Source organism: Mytilus trossulus, chromosome 11, assembly GCF_036588685.1.
Source record: "Mytilus trossulus isolate FHL-02 chromosome 11, PNRI_Mtr1.1.1.hap1, whole genome shotgun sequence".
In the NCBI taxonomy this organism is placed as follows: Eukaryota; Metazoa; Mollusca; class Bivalvia; order Mytilida; family Mytilidae; genus Mytilus; species Mytilus trossulus.
The window spans coordinates 19,997,285-20,019,024 of record NC_086383.1 but is presented as its reverse complement, the minus strand read 5'-3'; the positions used below and the strand labels follow the sequence as shown (position 1 = coordinate 20,019,024).

At 32.6% G+C, this 21,740-nt stretch overlaps 1 protein-coding gene across 3 annotated transcripts in view; it reads right to left on the bottom strand.

The window, feature by feature from the left end:
• Window positions 1-21,300, bottom strand: part of LOC134690829 (contactin-5-like) — a 28,948-nt gene extending 7,648 nt beyond the window's left edge. The window contains exons 1-2 of one of the 3 annotated variants that reach the window (XM_063550931.1): window positions 20,763-21,300; window positions 2,568-2,735 (exon numbers count right to left, since the gene is read on the bottom strand). In XM_063550931.1, coding sequence (XP_063407001.1) covers window positions 2,568-2,735; window positions 20,763-20,883 — 289 coding nt within the window. In that variant the 5' untranslated portion in view covers window positions 20,884-21,300. Of the gene's footprint in view, window positions 1-2,453; window positions 2,736-20,762 lie in introns of all 3 variants that reach the window. The other 2 variants (XM_063550930.1, XM_063550932.1) reach the window with 2 other exon arrangements.
• Window positions 21,301-21,740: the final 440 nt, after the last annotated feature.

Here is a 21,740-nt window from a genome sequence, read left to right as displayed (position 1 = left end):
AAATTTAACTAAAATGCTAGAACTGTGAAGATTTCAGTAATTTAGCATGACTTTATGGTGCTAGTACCCGATATATGTGCATTGTATTGTCAAAAAACAGCCCATATTTATGTAGCAGAAGCATTCTACTGTCCAATAAATAACTAAAAGTTTACATTTTAATAATTTGGTAAAACTGCTATATTTTTGGGCCAAAAAGGGGTCTTACTGGACCTACTCCTTTCTTTATTGTCTTACTCAAAGTTGTATATGTAGGAAAATGATTTAACCACCTTGAATATACTCTTGAAAAAAACCTTATATAAAATTCCAAGGTCTTTCTCTCTGACACATGGCTGATGCACGCGTCTTACTAAAATCGATGAAGTCACATTAGCAATAGGCTATTTCAATACCATACCGATCTAACATCCTTGTTATAGAGCCAGTATAGAACAATTCACACTTATTAACATATGTAATTCTATCTTACCAGCATGTGATTTTACTTATCTGTCTAAATCAGAACATCAATCAATCGATCTTATGTTTATCAGCTTACAGTCTTGAACACTTTATTGTTTACTTAAAAACCAATCACAGAAAACCGCAATCAAAATGTAGAGAGAGAAAATAGAGATTTTGTACAGACAACCGCAATGAAAATGTAGAGAGAGGAAAACAGATTTTTTTTTTTTTTCGAATATGAATACTGATTGATGGAAAATCAAAAGAAATCAAATTATAAGCGACTACAATGACCTATACTTGTTAACTTTAACTGATAAGTTATTTGATCTTTGGTGGAGAGTTGTCTCATTGACAATCATACCAAGTCTTCTTATTTAATAGTTTAACAAATTCAAAAGGGAAAGTCACTAACCAAATGGAAAAATCGAACACGCCAAACGAACGGACAACAACCGCCATACTCCTGAATTGGTATACAGGCATTTTCTTATGTAGACAATGGTGGATTGAACCTGATTTTATAGCCAGCAAAACCTCTCACTTGCATGATAGTCAAATTCAATTTTATTGACAACGATGCGTGAACAAAACAAACAGACACAATAGGTAAACTTGTCAAAATGGGGGTTCAGCAGTCACCATTGTGTTATCATCTTTTAAAATCACTATAAAACAAACAAATATAACATAGAAACACAAAAGGCATACATCAAATTTCACGACCTCATTTTGCTTTTCTCATCAGGTCTCAGAAACGGGGTCCCCGACACATATTTCATTCACCCTAGTTGTAAGTTAGTACTACACAAACATTGCTAACCAGTTTCGCTTTTATAGACTTGAAAAAGTGACGACTTACTAAACGAGACAAATTTACAAATACCTTTGTCCTTATTTGTGTCAAATTCTTCCGGGGTCACTGCGATCATCTTGCGGTAGGTATAAGCAGGTATGGCAGCCAGTACACAACCATTTGCATATATTTTGAATAGTCGAATATGTATATACCCTTTAAAATATTTGTTGACAAACATGGACTTATAAAAATCTTTTTTTTCTGACATTATCACCTCCCGGTTCGTTCTAAGATTACAACATTGTTTACGCCGATTGTCAAGCAAGACTGAAATGCGAAATTCCGAATAGAACAAATTAACTTTTTTCAGTTGCAAAAGTCATGATAGTTATATATCACTGAGCAAGGAATACCGAAATATATATTATCAAGTAACAATTATTTGCGGGATAAAGGTATTGACATTTTGACATATTCTGCTTATTTTGGGGCGCCGTGATTGGAAAATAAAATATTTGTGTGTTTGTTTTGTTTGCTATCTTTCTTCGTGAATACAAACTATGATGTATTATAGAGACTGATAAAGAACATCTAAAATAACATTTAAATTCGTTACTAGTATATTATCTCATAGCCGATTTCATTGAGTGTGAAGCAAAAGGTAATATCTTAGGTTAGCTTGCTTGTTAGCTGAACCGTCAAGTCATTGTTAGGTCAGGTTATATACCCTTTTAAGAGTAGACTATTCCAGCAGATAACCAATCTATCTGTCTGTTGGACTAGGCTACTTCGAAAGGAGGGTACTATACCTGACCTTATAATGACTTCACGGTTCAGCTCACAAGCAAGCTAACCAAAGATATTACCTTTGGTTACACACTCATTGGAATCGGCTGTAAATGAAAACAATAAGTACGAGTTCGTTCACCTTAAAGTACAACATAAACATTGATATCTATTGCAAAAATTCTGAATCTAGCAAGTGCAATATTTGTTATGCGCAGAAGCGTTTATTTATTTGCAAAAAAGGCAGAAAAGATAAGAGACAAGTGGTACAGTGGATGAAAAGAAAAATGTTTCGATTAATAAAATAAAAAAGCCAATTATTAAATAATAAAACACAACTCGCAAATAAAAAAAACCACACCAGCAAACAACACATCTACACACCAACAAACAACACATCTACATGTACAACGAGGGATACCTTTGATCGAGATATATATTGAAGACGAGGCTGAACCTTCGGCATTTTCCGCTTTACATCGGTAACTACCTTCTTCGGATTTTTTAATCTTCTGTATCTCTATAGATGCCTCACCTAATTCTCCATATTGGAATGTAATTCTTGGATTATCTGGTAATATTTCTAAATCTTTAGTCCAGTTTAACGTAGGTTTAGGAAAGCCAACTGCTTTACATTCAAACTTTACTGTTGATCCTTCCTCGACTGTTTCCTCTTTTGGTAATTTTTTGACAAATTCAGGAGCTGTAATGAAAAACAACAGGAAATGAGTTAGGATTGACCACAGTTAATTTATCGTTATAAAACTTTATGAATTGGACTACAGTTTAATGAAAACTTGAGACAAACAGGTGTTATACACTGTTGTAACTATAATATATACATATTTGTTAATAACCTTTGAACTTTGTAAAAGAGGGACGAAAATCCAGAGGGACAGTCAAACTCATAGATTAACCAGATGCTCCACAGGGCGCAGCTTTAAACGACCGCAGTGGTCGAACCTTGAACGGTTGGGGCTAGTATGGACACACCATTCAAACTGGATACAGCTCTGAATTTGGATTGTGATTAAGTAGTTGACACAACATCGGATTCTGACACAGAGTGAATGTGGTCTAATAAACCCAAAATGTTTTTTTTTTGCTTTTGAGCAATTCAGTATGATGCTGAATATTAATCCTTTGATATTTGAAGAAATTTTCTTTTTCATTTCTGAAATGTGAAATAAGAAAATTGAACCCTACCAATTTTTTTTCACCTCCCCCTTTCCCTTATTCCAAAAATGATCTCAATTCAAATTTTTTATGGAGTTTTCAACAATAAGTTCTCATTTAAATACATCATAAAATATAAAATGTCATAGTAATGATTTTAGTTGATTTAACTACTATTCTGGACAAAGAAAGATAACTCCAATTCAACATTTTATATTGGCAAATTTCCAATGAAGTTTAAAGGGAAACTTCGCAAAAAAATCAAAAATTGATATTATGTTCTTTCTGTATAAAAATGCTCAAATTCATAGATATTAAAGTTTTATTCCGCTAGATAAGCGATCACCATCGATTTTAAATTTAGAGTATCAATTCTCCGAGATCCGCCATCTTGTCTTCTTTCCCGATGAATAAAAACGATATGTCTAAAAACCACAAAGAAACAAAACTACAGTAACCGATGTAGTCGTAATTGCGTGTCGATATCTTGTCAATCGTACGGTTGTTTAATCCGACTAACTAACTTGATACGGAAAATATTCTTACTTTTTTAAAAATACCATGGTCTGTTGTTTTTAAACTGTTGATATTGGAATTAGGTGAAAAGTCAAAGTTGAAATCATAATTAAGTGTTCCGTGAAAATTGTTTTCGAAAATCTAATTTGTTCATAATTCTTTAAAGTAATAAACTTTTTTCAAATATATTTTGATCTTCCCTCATCTGATCACCAGCATGGCTAAAGGTATTACCTCCAAAGGTATTGTGAGGGGTGTGAGGTGACACGTCCAGGTATTCAAGCGATTTCCTGTCGGGCTTGCAAGTTCATGCATCGTTTCACTTCTGCAGATATTGATCAGTGTACACGGCTGATAACTTATAACTTATAACTTTCCATTTTGAACTATCAGATGTATAATATACAGCTCTGTCTTACTTGTCATTACTTAACTCATACGCTTGTTTATAAATAACATTTCTGGTGTAAAGAATATAATTCATAAAAATATAAATAATACCCAAAAAATAAGATTTGATGAAATTAAAATCTATTTAAATATTTTTTCCAAGGGTGAATTTGGGAAAATGTAATATATAGTCATTGTCAATAGGGAAGGACAGATTGGAACAGACCAGAAATATTGATTTAAAAAAATGTACGCACTTGCCGACGATTCGTTTATACGACTGGATAGAAAGTTACGGAACAATAGCGCAATTTAAAATATATACGTGTATATACACATACGTATATATACATTGAACATAAGAAAAAAACATATATTTTGAATAAATAGGGGTTAAAGTGTTGTAAATAGACTAGTCCACGTATGCCAACAGTATGTAATCATCGAATGTCGATAGACTACAGTTATATACCAAAAGAAGAAGAGAACCAATTTGATTTAAATACAGGTCGATGTATAACTTTTGCTTTGGTTCATTGAAGCTGTGGACCTAGGAAAATCACAGATTTATATTTCAATAAGATTGTTCTCAAACAAAGGAAGGAATTCGTCATCACAATTGTTATATATGCCACTGGACGAACACTAATTATCCCCAGGGGATGTGAATATTTTGCTGGGAAACTTTTGAGTATCAAAGTTTCAAATTAATTCCGGGATTTATTTTCTTTCTTGGTATTCAATAACAGAAAAAAGAATAAATTACTTGTTCGCTAAATAGGGGTATTCTTGTCAGATAAAAGAATTTTAGTTATATTTAAAAAATAGGGAAATATGACATTAAATTGGTTCTGTCTTTTTTTAAACATCGTTAAAACGATGTGTGTCTAAGGTGAACGCCACAAGAACCCTGTAATACTAGTACGAGAGTATAGCATGTAAACATTCCTTCTCAATAATATGGTTGTATTGGAAATCTTTTCATACAGATTGACAACTCATTGTCCGATATGCATGTAATATTTGCCACATGACGCCCATAGTTCTTTCTACCATCATCACCTTATTCTTTGATATTGCTGTAAACATCGATGGTTCACACCCAACAAAATGGGAGTAATGAACCTTCAGAGCTTCTCCGTGTTATACACTTGTGAAATATATAGACGAAATTTCTGTATTGAAATGAATCTACATCTCACAAACAGGATTTTCAAATAACGATTTTGAGTAATCACCTTACAAACCAATATAAACGTATGGCAAGATATAACCATGAAGGAATTTAGTTTTTGTCAGACGCAAGAACTCATCACTATATCATAAACGTATACGTATATATATGCATACAGTTTCAAATATCAAGAACAAGCGGTCGATGTCGATAGTCTGTTTTCTAACTGTTCAGAGTTAGACATGTCACTTGTTCATTCTTGGAAGCCTTCATATTCCCCGTCTAACGATGGGAACTCTTTCTGATTGTGTTGACTATAAATGCTTGTATGGTAATTCTGTCGTTTATCTGTACAAGCGGTTGCATTTCCTCTCCTTTCCCAACAAACAAACGAACGAAACGCCACTAGTCTGATTTCTCTGAAGCTCATCCTCAATGGCTCTAATACGTCAGGAAACTTACATGTATACTAATAATGATTGTTTCATTTACACGAACTTTTCTATTTACCTTTATTTTACCATGAACAACGATGTATGAACGAACTATTATAAATTCGTCAATATCTGTTTTGCATGACTAAAATATAACTTTTATTACAACTACTGTATTACTTATTTGGATTATTCAACATTGCACAAATATTATCATAGAATTTTAAAAAAAAAACCTCAAAAATTCTCAAAAGAAATAATGCCTTAGCTTAGATAATTGGTATTCTTTTCACAAAAAGTTCGTGTAAATGATTGTCAAATGAATTTAATTATGTAAGAATAAAATGTTAAAAAGAAACTAAAAAAAAATTATGCATGTTGTATGTTGTATTTTTTTGTCAATTAAAAACTTTAAAATTGCAATAGTTTTATTAGCATTTAAACACAGCCAGATTTGAATACAAGTTAAGAAATTCCGGTAAAGTCAATGATATCAAACAGATGTACAATGGTATATCAAATTGGGTAATATTGCATTTAGTTTTTATTAAAGATTAAAACTACTATTTTTTGCCTCATATTTGAATCTTTACGCCAATTGCCGCTAAGAAAGTAATCAAAAATTGTTTCCTTTTATTTTTATACACTTTTGGAATTACGAATCAGAATTTTATTTTCAATTAATTTACACAATTTAATTATTGTATCTTTATTCTCATCGTGTATTAAATCTTAGTGTATTAACATCATGGCAGCATATACTCTTTCTAATCCTTTCTGTTTATCCTTTCCAAATAACAACATTTATACCTGTGTACGCTTGAACTCACACCTGCGGCTAAATAGCTACAAGGTAAACGAATTGACCTCAAGCCGAGAAATATACAGTGACCTTTACAAAATAATATACACACTCTGCTCACACATTAGTTGCATTGAAATGATTATCAAAACAATAAAGGTAAATAGAATTGAAATATTTTCAGTTCAATATCAGTAAAAATGTTCAATAAATATTTTATGAAAAAAATCTCAACAATAATTAATTAAATTTATTCAAAAACATTTACTAGAGATAATTTTATAGGAGTTTAATTCAATCAATACAAAACGGTATATATATGCATATTCACTTTCGTTCATTCTTATATTGTGGTTAATAACTTCGACCATTCGTCAGCTGTGCGCTTTTAATTACGTAAATTGTCGATAAGCTATAAGAGTTAAACAGATTTTATTTTTTCCCAGTATTCAATAAATCGGGCTAATACGTCACGACCCACTCGAGAATTCAACCAAAAAAGTTACAAATACTTGATTTTCTCCGTTATTAGAAGGAATATAAATTTAAAACTTTGCAAATGTGTTTTTTATGTTAAGATGAACATGATTAGATGATAAGTAAAAAATCGCGGAATTTCCCTTTAAACTAAAGTTTTTGGCAAATTTCTAATGGAATTTATTAATAATAAAGTTTTTGGCAAATTTCCAATATACATAATTTAAAAGCAGTTTAGGTGAGATATTAAAATGAGTTTCAATTACCAATCTTACACGGCTTTTAAATTATGTTTTGTACTTAAGTAATTGTCCATTAACCTGGCAACCCTTTCCCCCCTTTTTTGCACCTTATTCCTTAACGGTTTGAGCCATAACTCCCAAAGAAAATTCTTACCATCCATTTGTGGTATTCCAATATCCAAAATCTAAATACATGGTTAGATTCATCATATCAAAGAACCCTAAGAATTCAATTTTTTGATGAAATCAAATAAAGTTTAATTTTGGACCCGTTAGACATAAATGAGAACCAATTTGATAACTGGTCCTAAATATTAAAAATCTAAATACATGGTTAGATTCAGCATATTGAAGAACCCCATACATTGAATTTTTGTTGAAATCAAACAAAGTTTAATTTTGGACCCTATTTGGACCAATTTGAAAATAAAAAAAACTAAGTACATGTTTAGATTCAGCATATCAAAGAACCCCATGAATTCTATTTTTGTTAAAATCAAACTTAAGTTTAATTTTGGACCCTTGGACCTTAATATAGACCAATTTGAAAAAGGGACCCAAAATTAAGAATCTAAATACACGGTTAGATTCGGTATATCAAAGAACCCCAACAGTTCAATGAAATCAAACAAAGTTTAATTTTGGCCCCGTTTGGCCCCTTATTCGTTAGGACCAAAATTCAATCTCAACCTTCCTTTTATGGTCATAATCCTTGTGATTAAATATTATTGATTTCTATTTACTTATACTAAAATTATTGTGCGAAAACGAAGAATAATGCTTATTTGAGCCCTTTTTGTGCCCTTAATTCCTAAACTGTTCGGACCAAAACTCCCAAAATCAATCCCAACCTTCCTTTTGTGGTCATAAACCTTGTGTCAAAATTTCATAGATTTCTATTTACTCAAACTAAAGTTATAGTGCGAAAACAAAGAAAATGCTTATTTAGGCCCTTTTAGCCCCTAATTTCTAAACTGTTGGGACCAAAACTTCCAAAATCAATCCCAACAGTCCTTTTATAGTCATTAACCTTGTGCTTATATTTCAAAATTTATATTGCGAAAACCAAAAGTCTTCGGACGACGACGACGCCAAAGTGATACCAATATACGACCAAAAAAATTTCAATTTTTGCGGTCGTATAAAAATAAACTGCCAACGTCATGGCTTAAAATAAAAAGACAAATAGACATATTATAGTACAGAAAACACAACATAGAAAACTAAAGACTAAGCAACACGAACCCCACCAAGAACTTGGGGTGATCTAAGGTGCTCCGGAAGGGTAAGCAGATCCTGCTCCAAATGTGGCTATGTAAAACGGACTATTTCTGAAACGAATGAATCAATATCGTGGCACCCATCGTGTTGCTTATGTTATTACAAATCCGGTTAATAGTCTAATTCGTTAGGTAACATGTGTGAACAGGGAAGGGTATTGTGTAGTTACGGACAATCCGATAACATCTGTGAAACGGTTATTCCATATTAATATAGCGGTCAACCAACTCGTGATGGCGTCAGTAAAATTTACGAAGGAATGATTTCAAATTTATCATTTAGAACTCCTGGTTTAATAGCTTCCTTGCGAGCAGCAATCCTCTATCAAGGAAATCATGATAGGAAATGCAAGCCCAGGAATATCGTTTCATTTGCCCGGGAGATATATAGTCCGTATACAGTCGCTGCTGGAATATTGCTACATAGAAATGGAAAGTTCACAATTGGGAAGCTGAAATCATCACTTTTGTCGTAAAGTTTTTTTTTCAACCGACCCTCATTGTCAATTTCTAGATGTAAGTCAAGATATGAGGCATGCTTAACTGTATCTGAAGTATCTTTTATCTCTAGTTCGATGGGATAGATTCGTTCATCATAGTCACCAAATTTTGTATTATTTAGTGAGAGAACATCATCTATATAGCGGAACGTAAAGTTAAGGGATATTGCTAATTTCTTATCTTTCTTCCTAAGAAGTTCCTGTTTGAAGTCAGCCTCATAATGATAAAGAAACAAGTCGGCAAGAAGAGGGGGACATGCAATTGGTTCCCATATGAATTTCTTTCGCCTGCAGTCTGTTTAAAAACACGTTCTCCAAACGAAACACATATATGTTGTCAATCAAGAAATCAAGCATCTTGATAGAGTCAGTTTCAGAGAATTTTAGTTTGAATCAGAGTGATTCTTTAAATAGTAGGATTTATCCCTCCCCAAGACAAAATACTTGTATCTACGTTCGCCATTCTATAAAAAAAATAATACCGACTCTTTCAATTTGTCTTTTGGTTTGGAATGGGGAATACTTGCGTAAAGTGTAGAAAAGTCAAATGTTTTGATACTATTGCAAGATGTAATAATTATACTATTGTAATATATTAGGGAGGTCAGTTTACGGAAGAAGTGGCCATGCAAAACACTTTGATTATGTGTCGCTGTGTTTTTTAGATTTTTTTTTTTATCTGGTATAGAAATAAAGATGATTGTTTTGTAAGGATAATTTATTTTAGATTTTTTTTCTCTTAATCAAGTACAGCGAACAGAATAAAAAACTGTATACGATATTATAAAATAATTGATTTTTTTCTAAAATCTGAGATCATGGTTAAATTCATGGCTTTTTCACAAATTCAAAACCACGGGTTAGAAGAGATTACAAGACAAACTTATCTGTGATCATTTTCATGCAACATGAAATTATGGTATTAAGGCTGAAATCTTCTCAGAAAAAAGCCTTTATTAACAAAACGTTGTATATATAGTGTGTTTTTTCATCTGATAACACACAAATGTAATTCGCTTGTACACATTTTGTGTAGGGGTGCGAGATTTTCCTATACGGTACATCGCGTCCTCATGGGATAACTATTACTTATTGATCACAGTGTATTGATCACTCACTCTCTCTTGGTCGCTTATCCACCGTCTGCGTCACTGATTGAAAAGGGTTAAATACAGGTTTTCATTGGCGGTTCCAGATGGGGGGGTGGTCCGGGGTTTTTATGGCCGATCAATGCATTTGAATGGGGACATACAGTTGGAACCCCTCCCTTTTTCCTGGGTTGGGAACCCCCTTTTTAAATGGCTGGATCCGCCCCTGGGTTTTTAATCTTACGGAAATGTATATAAGGAATCATTGCAAGAATTGAATAACACCACAATCTACACATAAATTTAGTATATCAGAAACTCGCTCAGAAAGCAACAACAAACAACACAAGAAAAAAAATAATATGAACAGCCATTCTCGGTTATGACTGGTTTATAATTTTTGTAATGCATTTTGTACCTGTATCTTTCTTTGTACAAACACACAAACAAAAGTTGTTTGAAAGCAATAACTCCTTATTCAGTTATAATGGCGTTATTGTAGTTCTTGTATAGTTATTCAATTTGCTATACAGTTTCTTCCTTAAACAATAATTGACAAACCTATCAAAATAATGATATTATACAATTACTGTCTTTTGGTGAGGTAAATGTGTGGCGAAATGAATATCAGTTTTTCAAAAGTCAATAAAACCACATATTTACCGAAACAAAAGACAGTAAATGTTTAATTCCATATTCCGAGAGAAATTAATGTAATGGAAAATATTAACCAAAACCAATTGTACATCAAACGTTTTTTACCAAAATTATACACGTAAAAGCACGCGACGTTTTGCGCGGTGAATATCCTTTTTCCGCAGGTGAATATGCATATTTATTCAAAATCCCATTCATATAGAAAAACCTACTAATATTTTATCAATATGGAATAAATGAAATTATTCCATAATTTCGGGATAATTGGCATATGAACAGGAAAATTTGTCACATTCGTCTTTTAATGAGTCATCTGATCAGGTCCACCCAACTCAAGTTTGGTTGAAATTGAGTAGTTTCAGAGAAGCAGATCTTTGAAAAAGTAAACAGCACGGTTTACAGCCGATTTCAATAAGTATACAGCTAACTGCAATATCTTTGGTTAGCTTGCTTGCTAGCTGAACCGTGAATTCATTGTTAGGTTAGGAAACTAACCTCCTCTAAGAGTAGACTAGTCCGACAGATAACCAATCAATCTGTCTGTAGGACTAGGCTTCTTTGAAAGGAGGGTATTATACCTTACCTATTTCACGGTTCAGCTACTAAGAAAGCGAACCACATATATACCCTTCAGCTACATACTCATTGAAATCGGCTGTAAGGTTATGAGTCATCTGATCCAATTGTTTCATTCGTATAGTATTTTTGTAAACTCGATGTTTAATGTCTGATCATCTAGTGTTGACAGTTTCTACGTTTCTGTTCAAGTTTTTTAGATAATAGGCTTAAATACAAAAAAAACGTCAAAAATCATCATTTGAAAGACAATCACTCCTTAAAGAGTCATCTGACAATGTTGTTGAATCAGGAAGTATAGGTAGTCATTGACATTTTGATTATTTTCCCCGTCTAATTTCCCCTATTAAACTCTCAATCTAATTAAAATATAGAACTCGGATTTCGTTCTAATACTTCATACGAGGTTATTAATATATAGTATTAAAAAATCCGAGTTCTGTATTTTAATTAGATCGTCTCTATTTTTATAGCTTTAAGACGATTGATGCATATTACCTTCATGGGTTTTTTGTAGCCATGGCGGTCATGTTTCTTGACGTACAAGAAACACACAATTTGTACATATGATATCATAAGGTTCATTTACCCTAAGTTTGTAATTGGTATTGTATTTTTATGAGAGGAGAGTTTCGGACGAAGGGTGACGACAGAGGCCAAGTGATAACAATAACTTACATGACCTTGTATCATTCGTCTCCACTCGGCCGATTCCGTGGATTCTACCGAGGAATGCCGAATGGGCCTTGTATCATTCGTCTCCACTCGGCCGATTCCGTGGATTCTACCGAGGATTGCCGAATGGGCCTTGTATCATTCGTCTCAACTCGGCCGATTCCGTGGATTCTACCGAGGATTGCCGAATGGGCCGTGTATTACGACTCGGGTGAGCTAAAAGTAGTACAACGCCGAATGCTTGTTTTTAATTTGCATGTACGGAAGTTATTAAACCTTATCTAAGGTAAACATAGTGTAATTTAGAAGATGAAGAAGAAAAAAAAAAAAAAACATAACTCTCTTTGATATAGAAAAAAAATAGTGTAGCCAAGGTTGTGGTTAATACTTAAACCAGACAGCCATTCTCTAGGGTACTGACATTTTGGCAAACCTGTTAAAGCAACATTGTTTATATCGCTAATTACCGTCAGTTAGTTTTATAAAACATACGTTACTATGACAACGCATACAGCGCATAGTTTGGAATGTATGAAGGTGAAAATAGAATAACAGGTTGTTTGACAACCTAATTTATTTCTCACTCCTCCTTGAAGAAGCAATTACATGTTACATCGTAGAGGAAATTATCTGTTTCATGGAATAATAAACTATTTAGATTTTATTGAAGAAGTTGGCTCCTATTTAACGATTTTAAGTATTATATAATAATCTATTTGTTGCTTCTGCCATTGTTTACGCGTTGCCAGCTAGTTAATTAGAAGTTGTCATTTTCTTCTTGGAGATAGACATAGATGGCCAACATGACATCTCGCGTGTTAATGTCATATTAGGACCATACCATGTATACGTACGTCCGATTGCATAGAGGGGACATACAAATTTGTGGTGGGTCACTGTTCTGTTCAGTGACGGATTCAGGGGGGTACGGGGGTTGGAACCTCCTTCTTTTTAAGACGAGCAATGCATTTGAAAAGGGACATATTGTTGGAACCTACATCCCTTTTCTCCTAGGTTTGGACCCCCTTTAGAAATGGCTGGATCCTGTTTGGACCATCAACTGTGTCGTGGGTTTCATGATGAAAGGAAACATGTTTAACGATACTTTTGAGAGTCTGGTCGGGGTTAACATGAGGTAGGTGCAAAATAAAGGACACAAATAACAAAAAATACAGAAAACTAGGCAAAAAAAATAATTAAAGATTACATAATTAAAGAATAGAAAATAATACCGGGCAAAGAATATAGAGAAGGACCCCCAGCAATAACCGCACTCGTGCCAATATAAAGAAACATTTCATACCGACCCCTTATTGTCAATGGATTTGATTCATCCATTAATTTAGTATTGATCTGAAAATGATTGTCACTGCATGAACGTTGTTAGGCGTGGTGAAGAAAAATCATTATACATGTTATAGATCGAGTTAAACAATCACAGCGTATTTAGCAAAAGTAATAAAAAAAATATTTGTTATTGACGCACTTCTGATTTATAAAAGTGTTGTTTTTATTTTCATATTCCTTTTAAATATCTTAACAGGAAATGCAACACCAGGAGACGAATGACAGAATATCAATAGTATTATACAATGCCATCAATGCAACTAAAACGTGTTTGCATCTTAACGTAAAAATCAAATCTACATTTGATCTGTTTGTATGTTTTGGTCAGTGAAGCTTGTCAATAACAGAAACCACAGCGAGTAACCTCTGATCCCGAACGTAACCTTGACATAAATATATACAAAAGTACGGCGAGGTATGGCGCGTGTTGCATAGAAATTGAAGATCATTGACTGCCAGTATGGAATAGCTTTGATTATGTTTTGGTGATATTTTCTGTATCAGGTTTCCTCTCATTAGAAACCAATTATTTAGTATTGATAAAGTTGTTGTTACGAACTTTTTGTATGCCAATCAATGTTTCGGTTGTCTTATGTTATCAACTAGGGAGATAAGCTTGTCAGAACTAATATGTATACATTTTGGTAAATAAGACGGAATATATTCCGTTTCTTCTGGGAATAAACAGAGTGTTTTCTGTTTGACTTCGTAATCAAGAACTTCGATCTCACATTGACAAAATGCAATTAAAGTACAGGTCTTCATTATGGAAATCAACAAGGCTATCCTTCGAGAAATGTACAACGCAATCAGAACGTAAATTAGATGTTTACGGTGACCAACCATTTTTATTCAACATGTTCAAATGGGACAAATAAATTGCTATAGGCATGATAGCAAAATACTCCCAATTCTGAATTTTTTATTTATTTTTTTATTTTATATTTTAATATTTTATTGGAAAGAGCACAATAGATGCGTGATCCAAATACAGACAATTATAATATTAAAACAACATATAAATGAAATAAAGATTCATGTAACAAGTCATGAGCCAATTCTATGTATACAAATACATTATAGACTGATATTGATACCATAGACTTATATTTCAGTATTATTATAGATTTTCGTATATTTACTTAAAACACACAATACAAGATATTTATATATATATATATATGTATATGCACAAACTACTGTAAAAGATTATTATCTGATGAAACGGTATGGTGGTCTCTCAAATCAAGAGCTTCTTCAATATACATACAAATAGATTTTAATTCCTTTTCAGACATAGGATTTAACATTTTGGTAAAATTTTCATCCAAATTATTTGAATTAATATTAATTCTATGCATTCCAATTAACAAGGCTTGACAATATTTCTAAATATTTCGCAAAAAAAGAAAGAATACATTTAATGTTTTCTAGTATTTTAAGAGTTTTTGAAGAAAGGAGCACGTTTTTCTACTGATGTTTCCATAAAAAAAACAGAAATGGCTAAGTCCAATTTTGGTATGGGAAATTCAGAAAAGAACAACTTGATGCATTGTGCAAGTTAAATTCAGAGCTTTGCTGTTAAGGGACACAAAGATACATAACATACTTAAAACTATATATATATATCACCATCTTTGAGAATTTAGAGTTGTGCCAGGTTGCATCGTAAATAATTATTTTTCTTTTGGCATATCTTTGTAGTCTTTGCGCCGTGTTTGAAAATTTTAAAATTGTTCCAGCGTTCGCTTAAATTGTATAAATCAAAGATTTTGATAGAGACTTAATTTGAATTGACATGATTCATTTGTCATCGTGCAATTACCGAGGTAGGATATTGACTGTTATCCGAAATATCTAACATATTGTTCGTTTTATTGTATTTTTGGTGATGCTGTACCCTTTTAGACTTGTTATATATAGATAGTATTTAAATTTCAAAACAGTTTCCCTCTTTTCCCATAAAATAAAAAAAAAACCTTTTGTCATGATTAACCAGTAACTTGAAAATCTAAATTGAAAATATAACAGAAGTAACCGCAAAATAAAAAACACACGACTGCCATTGTCGCAATAATTAATAAAAACTGCTGATTACAAACAAACAAACAAGCAACAAACAAATAATTTATTAGAGTCTCACCTCTTTAAAACATTTGATATACAACACAACATAATATTAACAATTTATAAAAGAGCCACTCTAAAAAGAGTTATGAGAGACTGTACAAGTACTTAAAAACTGAACTCCAAGAAAAATGACAAAATCAACAGCACAAATATATCGACCGATTTGAAAACAGCTGTCACATTCTTGACTTCGTTGGTACATTATTTACTTCAGTCAAGTCTGCAGTGATCTGTTTTATATCATTTTTGAATCATAATTCATAAAGTAAATTACAGGCAGAAAACTGATGATTTGTTTTATTGTGATTGATTTACTCAGTAACATAGACACGCCCTTGTTATTGTCTATTAAGCCTGACACGATATTGATTCATTCGTTTCATAAATAGTTCGTCTTACTTAGCCACATTTGAAGCAGGATATGCTGTCCCTTCCGGAGCACATGAGATCACCCCAGTTTTTGGTTCGGTTCGTGTTGCATAGTCTTTAGATTTCTATGTTGTGTCTTTTGTACTATTATTTGTCTGTTTGTCTTTTTTTTTAGCCATGGCGTTGTCAGTTTATTTTCAATATGTCCCTCTGGTATCTTTCGTTCCTATTTCACAAGAACTTGGTGAAAACAGAGTGCTATCTATACAGATTACGATTTTGACAGTATTCGAAAGTAATCAACCCATTGCAATATTAATCAAGAACTTAAGCTGACTATATATGCTGTATGCGTTTGTTGATTGTTGAAGGCCGTACGTTGACCTATTAGATGTTAATTTCTGTGACATTTGGTCTCATGTGAAGCGTTGTCTCATTGGCAATCATACCAAATCTTCTTTTTTTAATTTATGTAGAAGACGATTGGTGGGAGCTCGATCTTTACTTCCTGTAGCTCTTGAGCTACATACTGTAAACCAACTAATTTTCGAGTAGAAAAATAACTCGAATATGTTTAACTTGGATCTTTCCTTATCAAACTACATCAAGTAAATCAGAAAATCGCGAAATTAAATAGCCGCGAAATGATATAGAAGGGTAAAACTCGGAATAAAGTATCCGCGAAAATAAGTTTGTTTACGAGGTCCAGAACACAGAATTATGGACAAATGGGCATATATATATAAATATACTTATCATAGATAGGAAGATGTGGTGTCAGTGCCAATGAGACAACTCTCCATCCAAATAACAATTTAAAAAAAGGTAAACCATTATAGGTCAATGTACGGCCTTCAACACGGAGCTTTGGCTCACACCGAACAACAAACTATAAAGGGCCCCAAATTACTCGTTTTATCAGCATATATATAAAGGATTTGTTGTTATTTGCTTTACCTCAACTTGGCTCAAGTGTTTTTAATAGTTCTTGTATGATCTGCCTGAGAGCAAAAAAAAATATGATATGCTTTTTTCGCGAAAATTAGTCAAAGGGGTGGCACGCGGAAAATAGGTCTGTAACTGGGGGGTGAGAATAGTTCCAGTCGGGACAGGACTGTTTGCCTGGTATAACGTTTAAAAAAAATTGTAATTGAATTGAACGTCCCGATTCCGTTTGGCTATTGTTGTGCCCTGCCATAATTGGTGGTTCAATTGTTTTATATTCCATAAACCCTTCATGATATCATTTGGTATTTGAACTAGACATATATAAACATCGATCACGTATCGAGTCTTATCAAGACGATTAAAAATCTATATCGCTGTCAATATCATACCCCTACATCGTCCATCTGTCACTATTATCGTAAGGGAGGAACCATTAATTTTACCTTCTAAAAGGGGGAATTATGTTGTTGGTTTTTTTTTGTCTGAGTCAGATTTTTGTTTTTTAGTTTTTCGACGCTATCACTCAAATCATATTTTTCACCAAAATTTAAAACTACAAGGTATGGTGAAATCTGGATTCAGAATATATTTTAATCAAATTGGGGATCAGAATGTTTTTCAGACATTATCCCCTCCCTCCTTCCCAAACCCAACCCAACCCCTTGAAGTGTAATATGGTTGTTAATTAAAACAATTGTATAATTGTGTTAATTCAAATAATGGATCCTTCTCATGGAAGGCTGACCTTAGATAATTTAGAATGATCTGTTTATACATGTTTGTTAAATATACTTCTCTCCGACGTGTTTTATTTTCGTGGCATTCTAAACTTTGAGTCTTAACGTAACAGATGAGGCGAAATAATTAAAGAATCGAAATCATATCAAAATATCCAGTGTGCGAAAAATTCGTTTTACGGTTCACTACTGTAAACCATATAAATTATATTATCCATGCCTGAAAATACGTTATTCTGATCATCCGTATAGTATAATACTGTTACTTTAATTATTCACCTCTTATTTTATTAATTTTGTATTTCCACTGTATCATAGATCAAATTTATTCGTTCCGCGTTTGTTAACTTGTGTTAATATGTCTTTTGGTTGAATGAAGTCATTTCAATTGATATTTTATACTGTGTCTTTCTATGTTGTGGTGTTACACTATTGTTTGGGATAAGGGTGAAGGTTGGTACCTATTAAAACGGTTAAACCCACTGTGTTCACCTGTCCTAAGTCAGGAATCTGTTGTTCAGTAGTTGCCGTTTGTTGATGTGTTTCATACGTGTTTCTCGTTTCTCGGGGTTTTTTTAGACAGTGGCCGGACAAATAGTCAAAATTATCTATTCAGCCGGCAAGCCGGACAAATAGCATTTTTACGAATTTTCGCTATTTGTCCGACCAAAAATGTAATGATGAAGATATAACATCGTGATTTGAAGGAGATAAAGAAAGCATGCGTAGATTTAAAATATATTGTCTAACATTTGTACAAAATTCTCAATGTGTTTATATATTTTGAACATCCGTTTCTTAAATATGGAAGCATGATGAAGTGACGGCTTTTACTGCTGATAATAATAAATCGATATGACGTGTGTTATTTAATTAAAAACATATGCAAAATATTCTTCATAAAGAGATCAAGAAATGTCAGTTCTTTAGTAATCCGAATCTTCACGTGGATTCGATCAGAATCAAATGATTGATTGACATGAAAGAAATTTATAAGGCCACACCAAATTAAATTCCCTGTTTCATCCTGCTTAGAGCTTAAACTTTTATGCTGAAAGAAGGTTTAATAAAAGCTATCCGGCCCATGGAATTTCCAAAATAAAGGAAAACCTACTGATTTTTGTTAAAATATGGATTTTATAATATAAATGTGTGGTCTTTTTTTCTTTTTCATGTCACTGTTGCGCTATCATATGCTGCAATTTACATATTAAAGAAAACTGTTTTGCTAACATTACTGGGCATGATTACAGTATGAGTCAAGGCGGTACCCCCTAAATTATTATCCACTTTTCCGTATTGTGTAGGGTTACTTATAAAATAATGTCGGATAAAGATTCAATGTCTCCCGCAACGTTTTGCGCTGGTGGCCAATAAAAGTTACTCATCATTCTCAAAATGAAAATAGAGAAAACAATATCACTGGCCTAGCATTGTCTTGAACACAGCAGTTTACAAAACAACTACTAAGTAATTTGTTTAAGTTGGCCTATCCAATAGATATGCGAACAGTATAGAATTTTACGTAATCATTACCAATTACCTTGAAATAATAGTAATTTGTATGTTGTAAGACTACATTCTCGCGAAATAATTTTATCTAGCTATTGGTACCACTTTGAAACCTGCTATAAAAAAATTACTGTAGTCGGGGAAAACATGTCCGACAGGGTATCATTAATATAGAAAAGAAAATAATGGGATGAAGTTATAAAATATATATAAAAAAAGTATGCATGACGAGCTTTGCTTTTCATTCTGTTTCTCAATCTCGTACATAATAATTCAAAATTTTCCAACTATGAAAAATTACGATATTTATCTCGAAAAGGGCCGTTCATTATTGTTTTGTGTCATTTTTTACTATTCTTCACTAATATCATGTCCAATGTTCAATTTTTTTTTATATATCTTTTAACACCCCATCATCATTATTAATATTCTGTATTTTCTTTTGGTCCAAAGTTCCCTGTTTTATCCTATTATTGTCTATTCTGTAAATTCCATTGCTAGTATTGTTGTTGATGATATATGGGAGGTCTTTGAATGTCATGTTAACGTCACTATTTACAGAAGCAGACGATATTAAGCCTATTGGAATGATTTGCTGCAGTAAGACTTTAAAACTCAACCCCCTCTTTTCTCAACCATATACATGTACATGTATGATGCAAAAAAGACTGCTTATATACCAACAGCTAATGTTGTACATGATTATAATAAGGCCGTACTTTAACCTATAATGGTTTAATTTTTAAATTGTTATTTGGATGGAGAGTTGTCTCATTGGCACTCACACCACATCTTCCTATATCTATGATTATGTTTATGTCATTTGGAAAATTATTTGGCATTTATATTGTTTATTCATCAATTGTGTTAGTCTATAATTCTTTGTGGTTTATTTGTAATTGTTATGACACCTGCCTAATATTGAAGACTGCATGTTTATTTTGGTATATCGTGTCGGTAGGTTGCCGTCTCATTGACGTATACTTAACATCTATCACTTATATTCTAGCACAGACAAAAGTACAAATAACATGCCAATTCTGAGTGAAAAGGTGTGTGTCTTGTATACATGCCGGCAAATGCTTCGATCATGAAACATACATGTACAGAAATAGATAGATAGATTGAAGTTATATTTACCAATATGGCCTCCATCAAAGATCATCTAAGAGTCAATTATTTACGTAAAGTTAATATCTTTATATAAGTAGGTATATATGCATAACACTTGATAAAAAATGACTTAAAACTACATTATCAAGACGATATGTTTATTTATTTTTCGCCGACACTGTTTTAAGAAATTAGAAGGTTTCTGGATTGATAAATGCAAATTCCTCACAAATTATTTATCATGTTTTAAAACAGACATATGCCTTAATTGCATTAAATGTATACAAAGCAGATGATGAAATGGATGTGGGCCTTTTCTAATGGAGCTACATAGCGATTTAAGCAAAGACTTTTGAAATGTTCTTCCCCAAACACTACCTAGTTTTAACCCCCCTTTTTTTCTACAAAATTGTAGATCCGCATCTGTTTCATACTTTAAACTCCCATTGATTGCAAGCTTGACCAATTCAGATTATAGTTCTTTAAATAGACATGATATAGGTCTAATGTTTTGAACTCAAACATGTTAAAGTGCAGACTCACAATTTTCACACAAATATACTATTTAAGCTGGTTCATTCACTCACCTCGATATAAGCATCGCTTCCTCGTAAAGGTCAAAGGTCCTCGTCTTTCTACCCTTGCTAAAATACTCTCAAGGTCAACGTCATCAAAACGACTATCTTTTGGTTCTTCAACGTCTGCCATGTCAACAAAAATTACACACACAAAATAAAGCTCTGGAAACAATAATTACATCCCATTCAGAACACTATATTATAAAATTACTAAATTCCAATAAAAAATCCTAAGAGGTCACGAAAAACAGCGGGTCAAACTCAACTTCACACTCGAAATGATTCCGAAAAAAATCACTTTCGTATGTCCTTCTTATTACCAATAATTAGATCTCATAAATCGCAAACCTTGAAATAATTAACGTATATATTAGCACAGTATGTATACACGCGTTGGCACTGCAACAGGTTTAATATGCCTATAACCTTTATCTACGGCTGTTCAGTAATGCACTGTAGAGATCAGATTACCACGGAATTACTTTTTCTGTAGAACGGTATATAAACATATTGATAAAACATCGGCGATGTTTATCTGTAAAATAACCATCAGTATAATATTTTGTATACGTGTGTAGTTTATTAGATTACAAATATATTCTGTATTTTGTTTCATACGTGTGTAGTTTATTAGATTACAAATATATTCTGTATTTTGTTTCATACGTGTGTAGTTTATTAGATTACAAATATATTCTGTATTTTGTTTCATACGTGTGTAGTTTATTAGATTACAAATATATTCTGTATTTTGTTTCATACGTGTGTAGTTTATTAGATTACAAATATATTCTGTATTTTGTTTCATACGTGTGTAGTTTATTAGATTACAAATATATTCTGTATTTTGTTTCATACGTGTGTAGTTTATTAGATTACAAATATATTCTGTATTTTGTTTCATACGTGTGTAGTTTATTAGATTACAAATATATTCTGTATTTTGTTTCATACGTGTGTAGTTTATTAGATTACAAATATATTCTG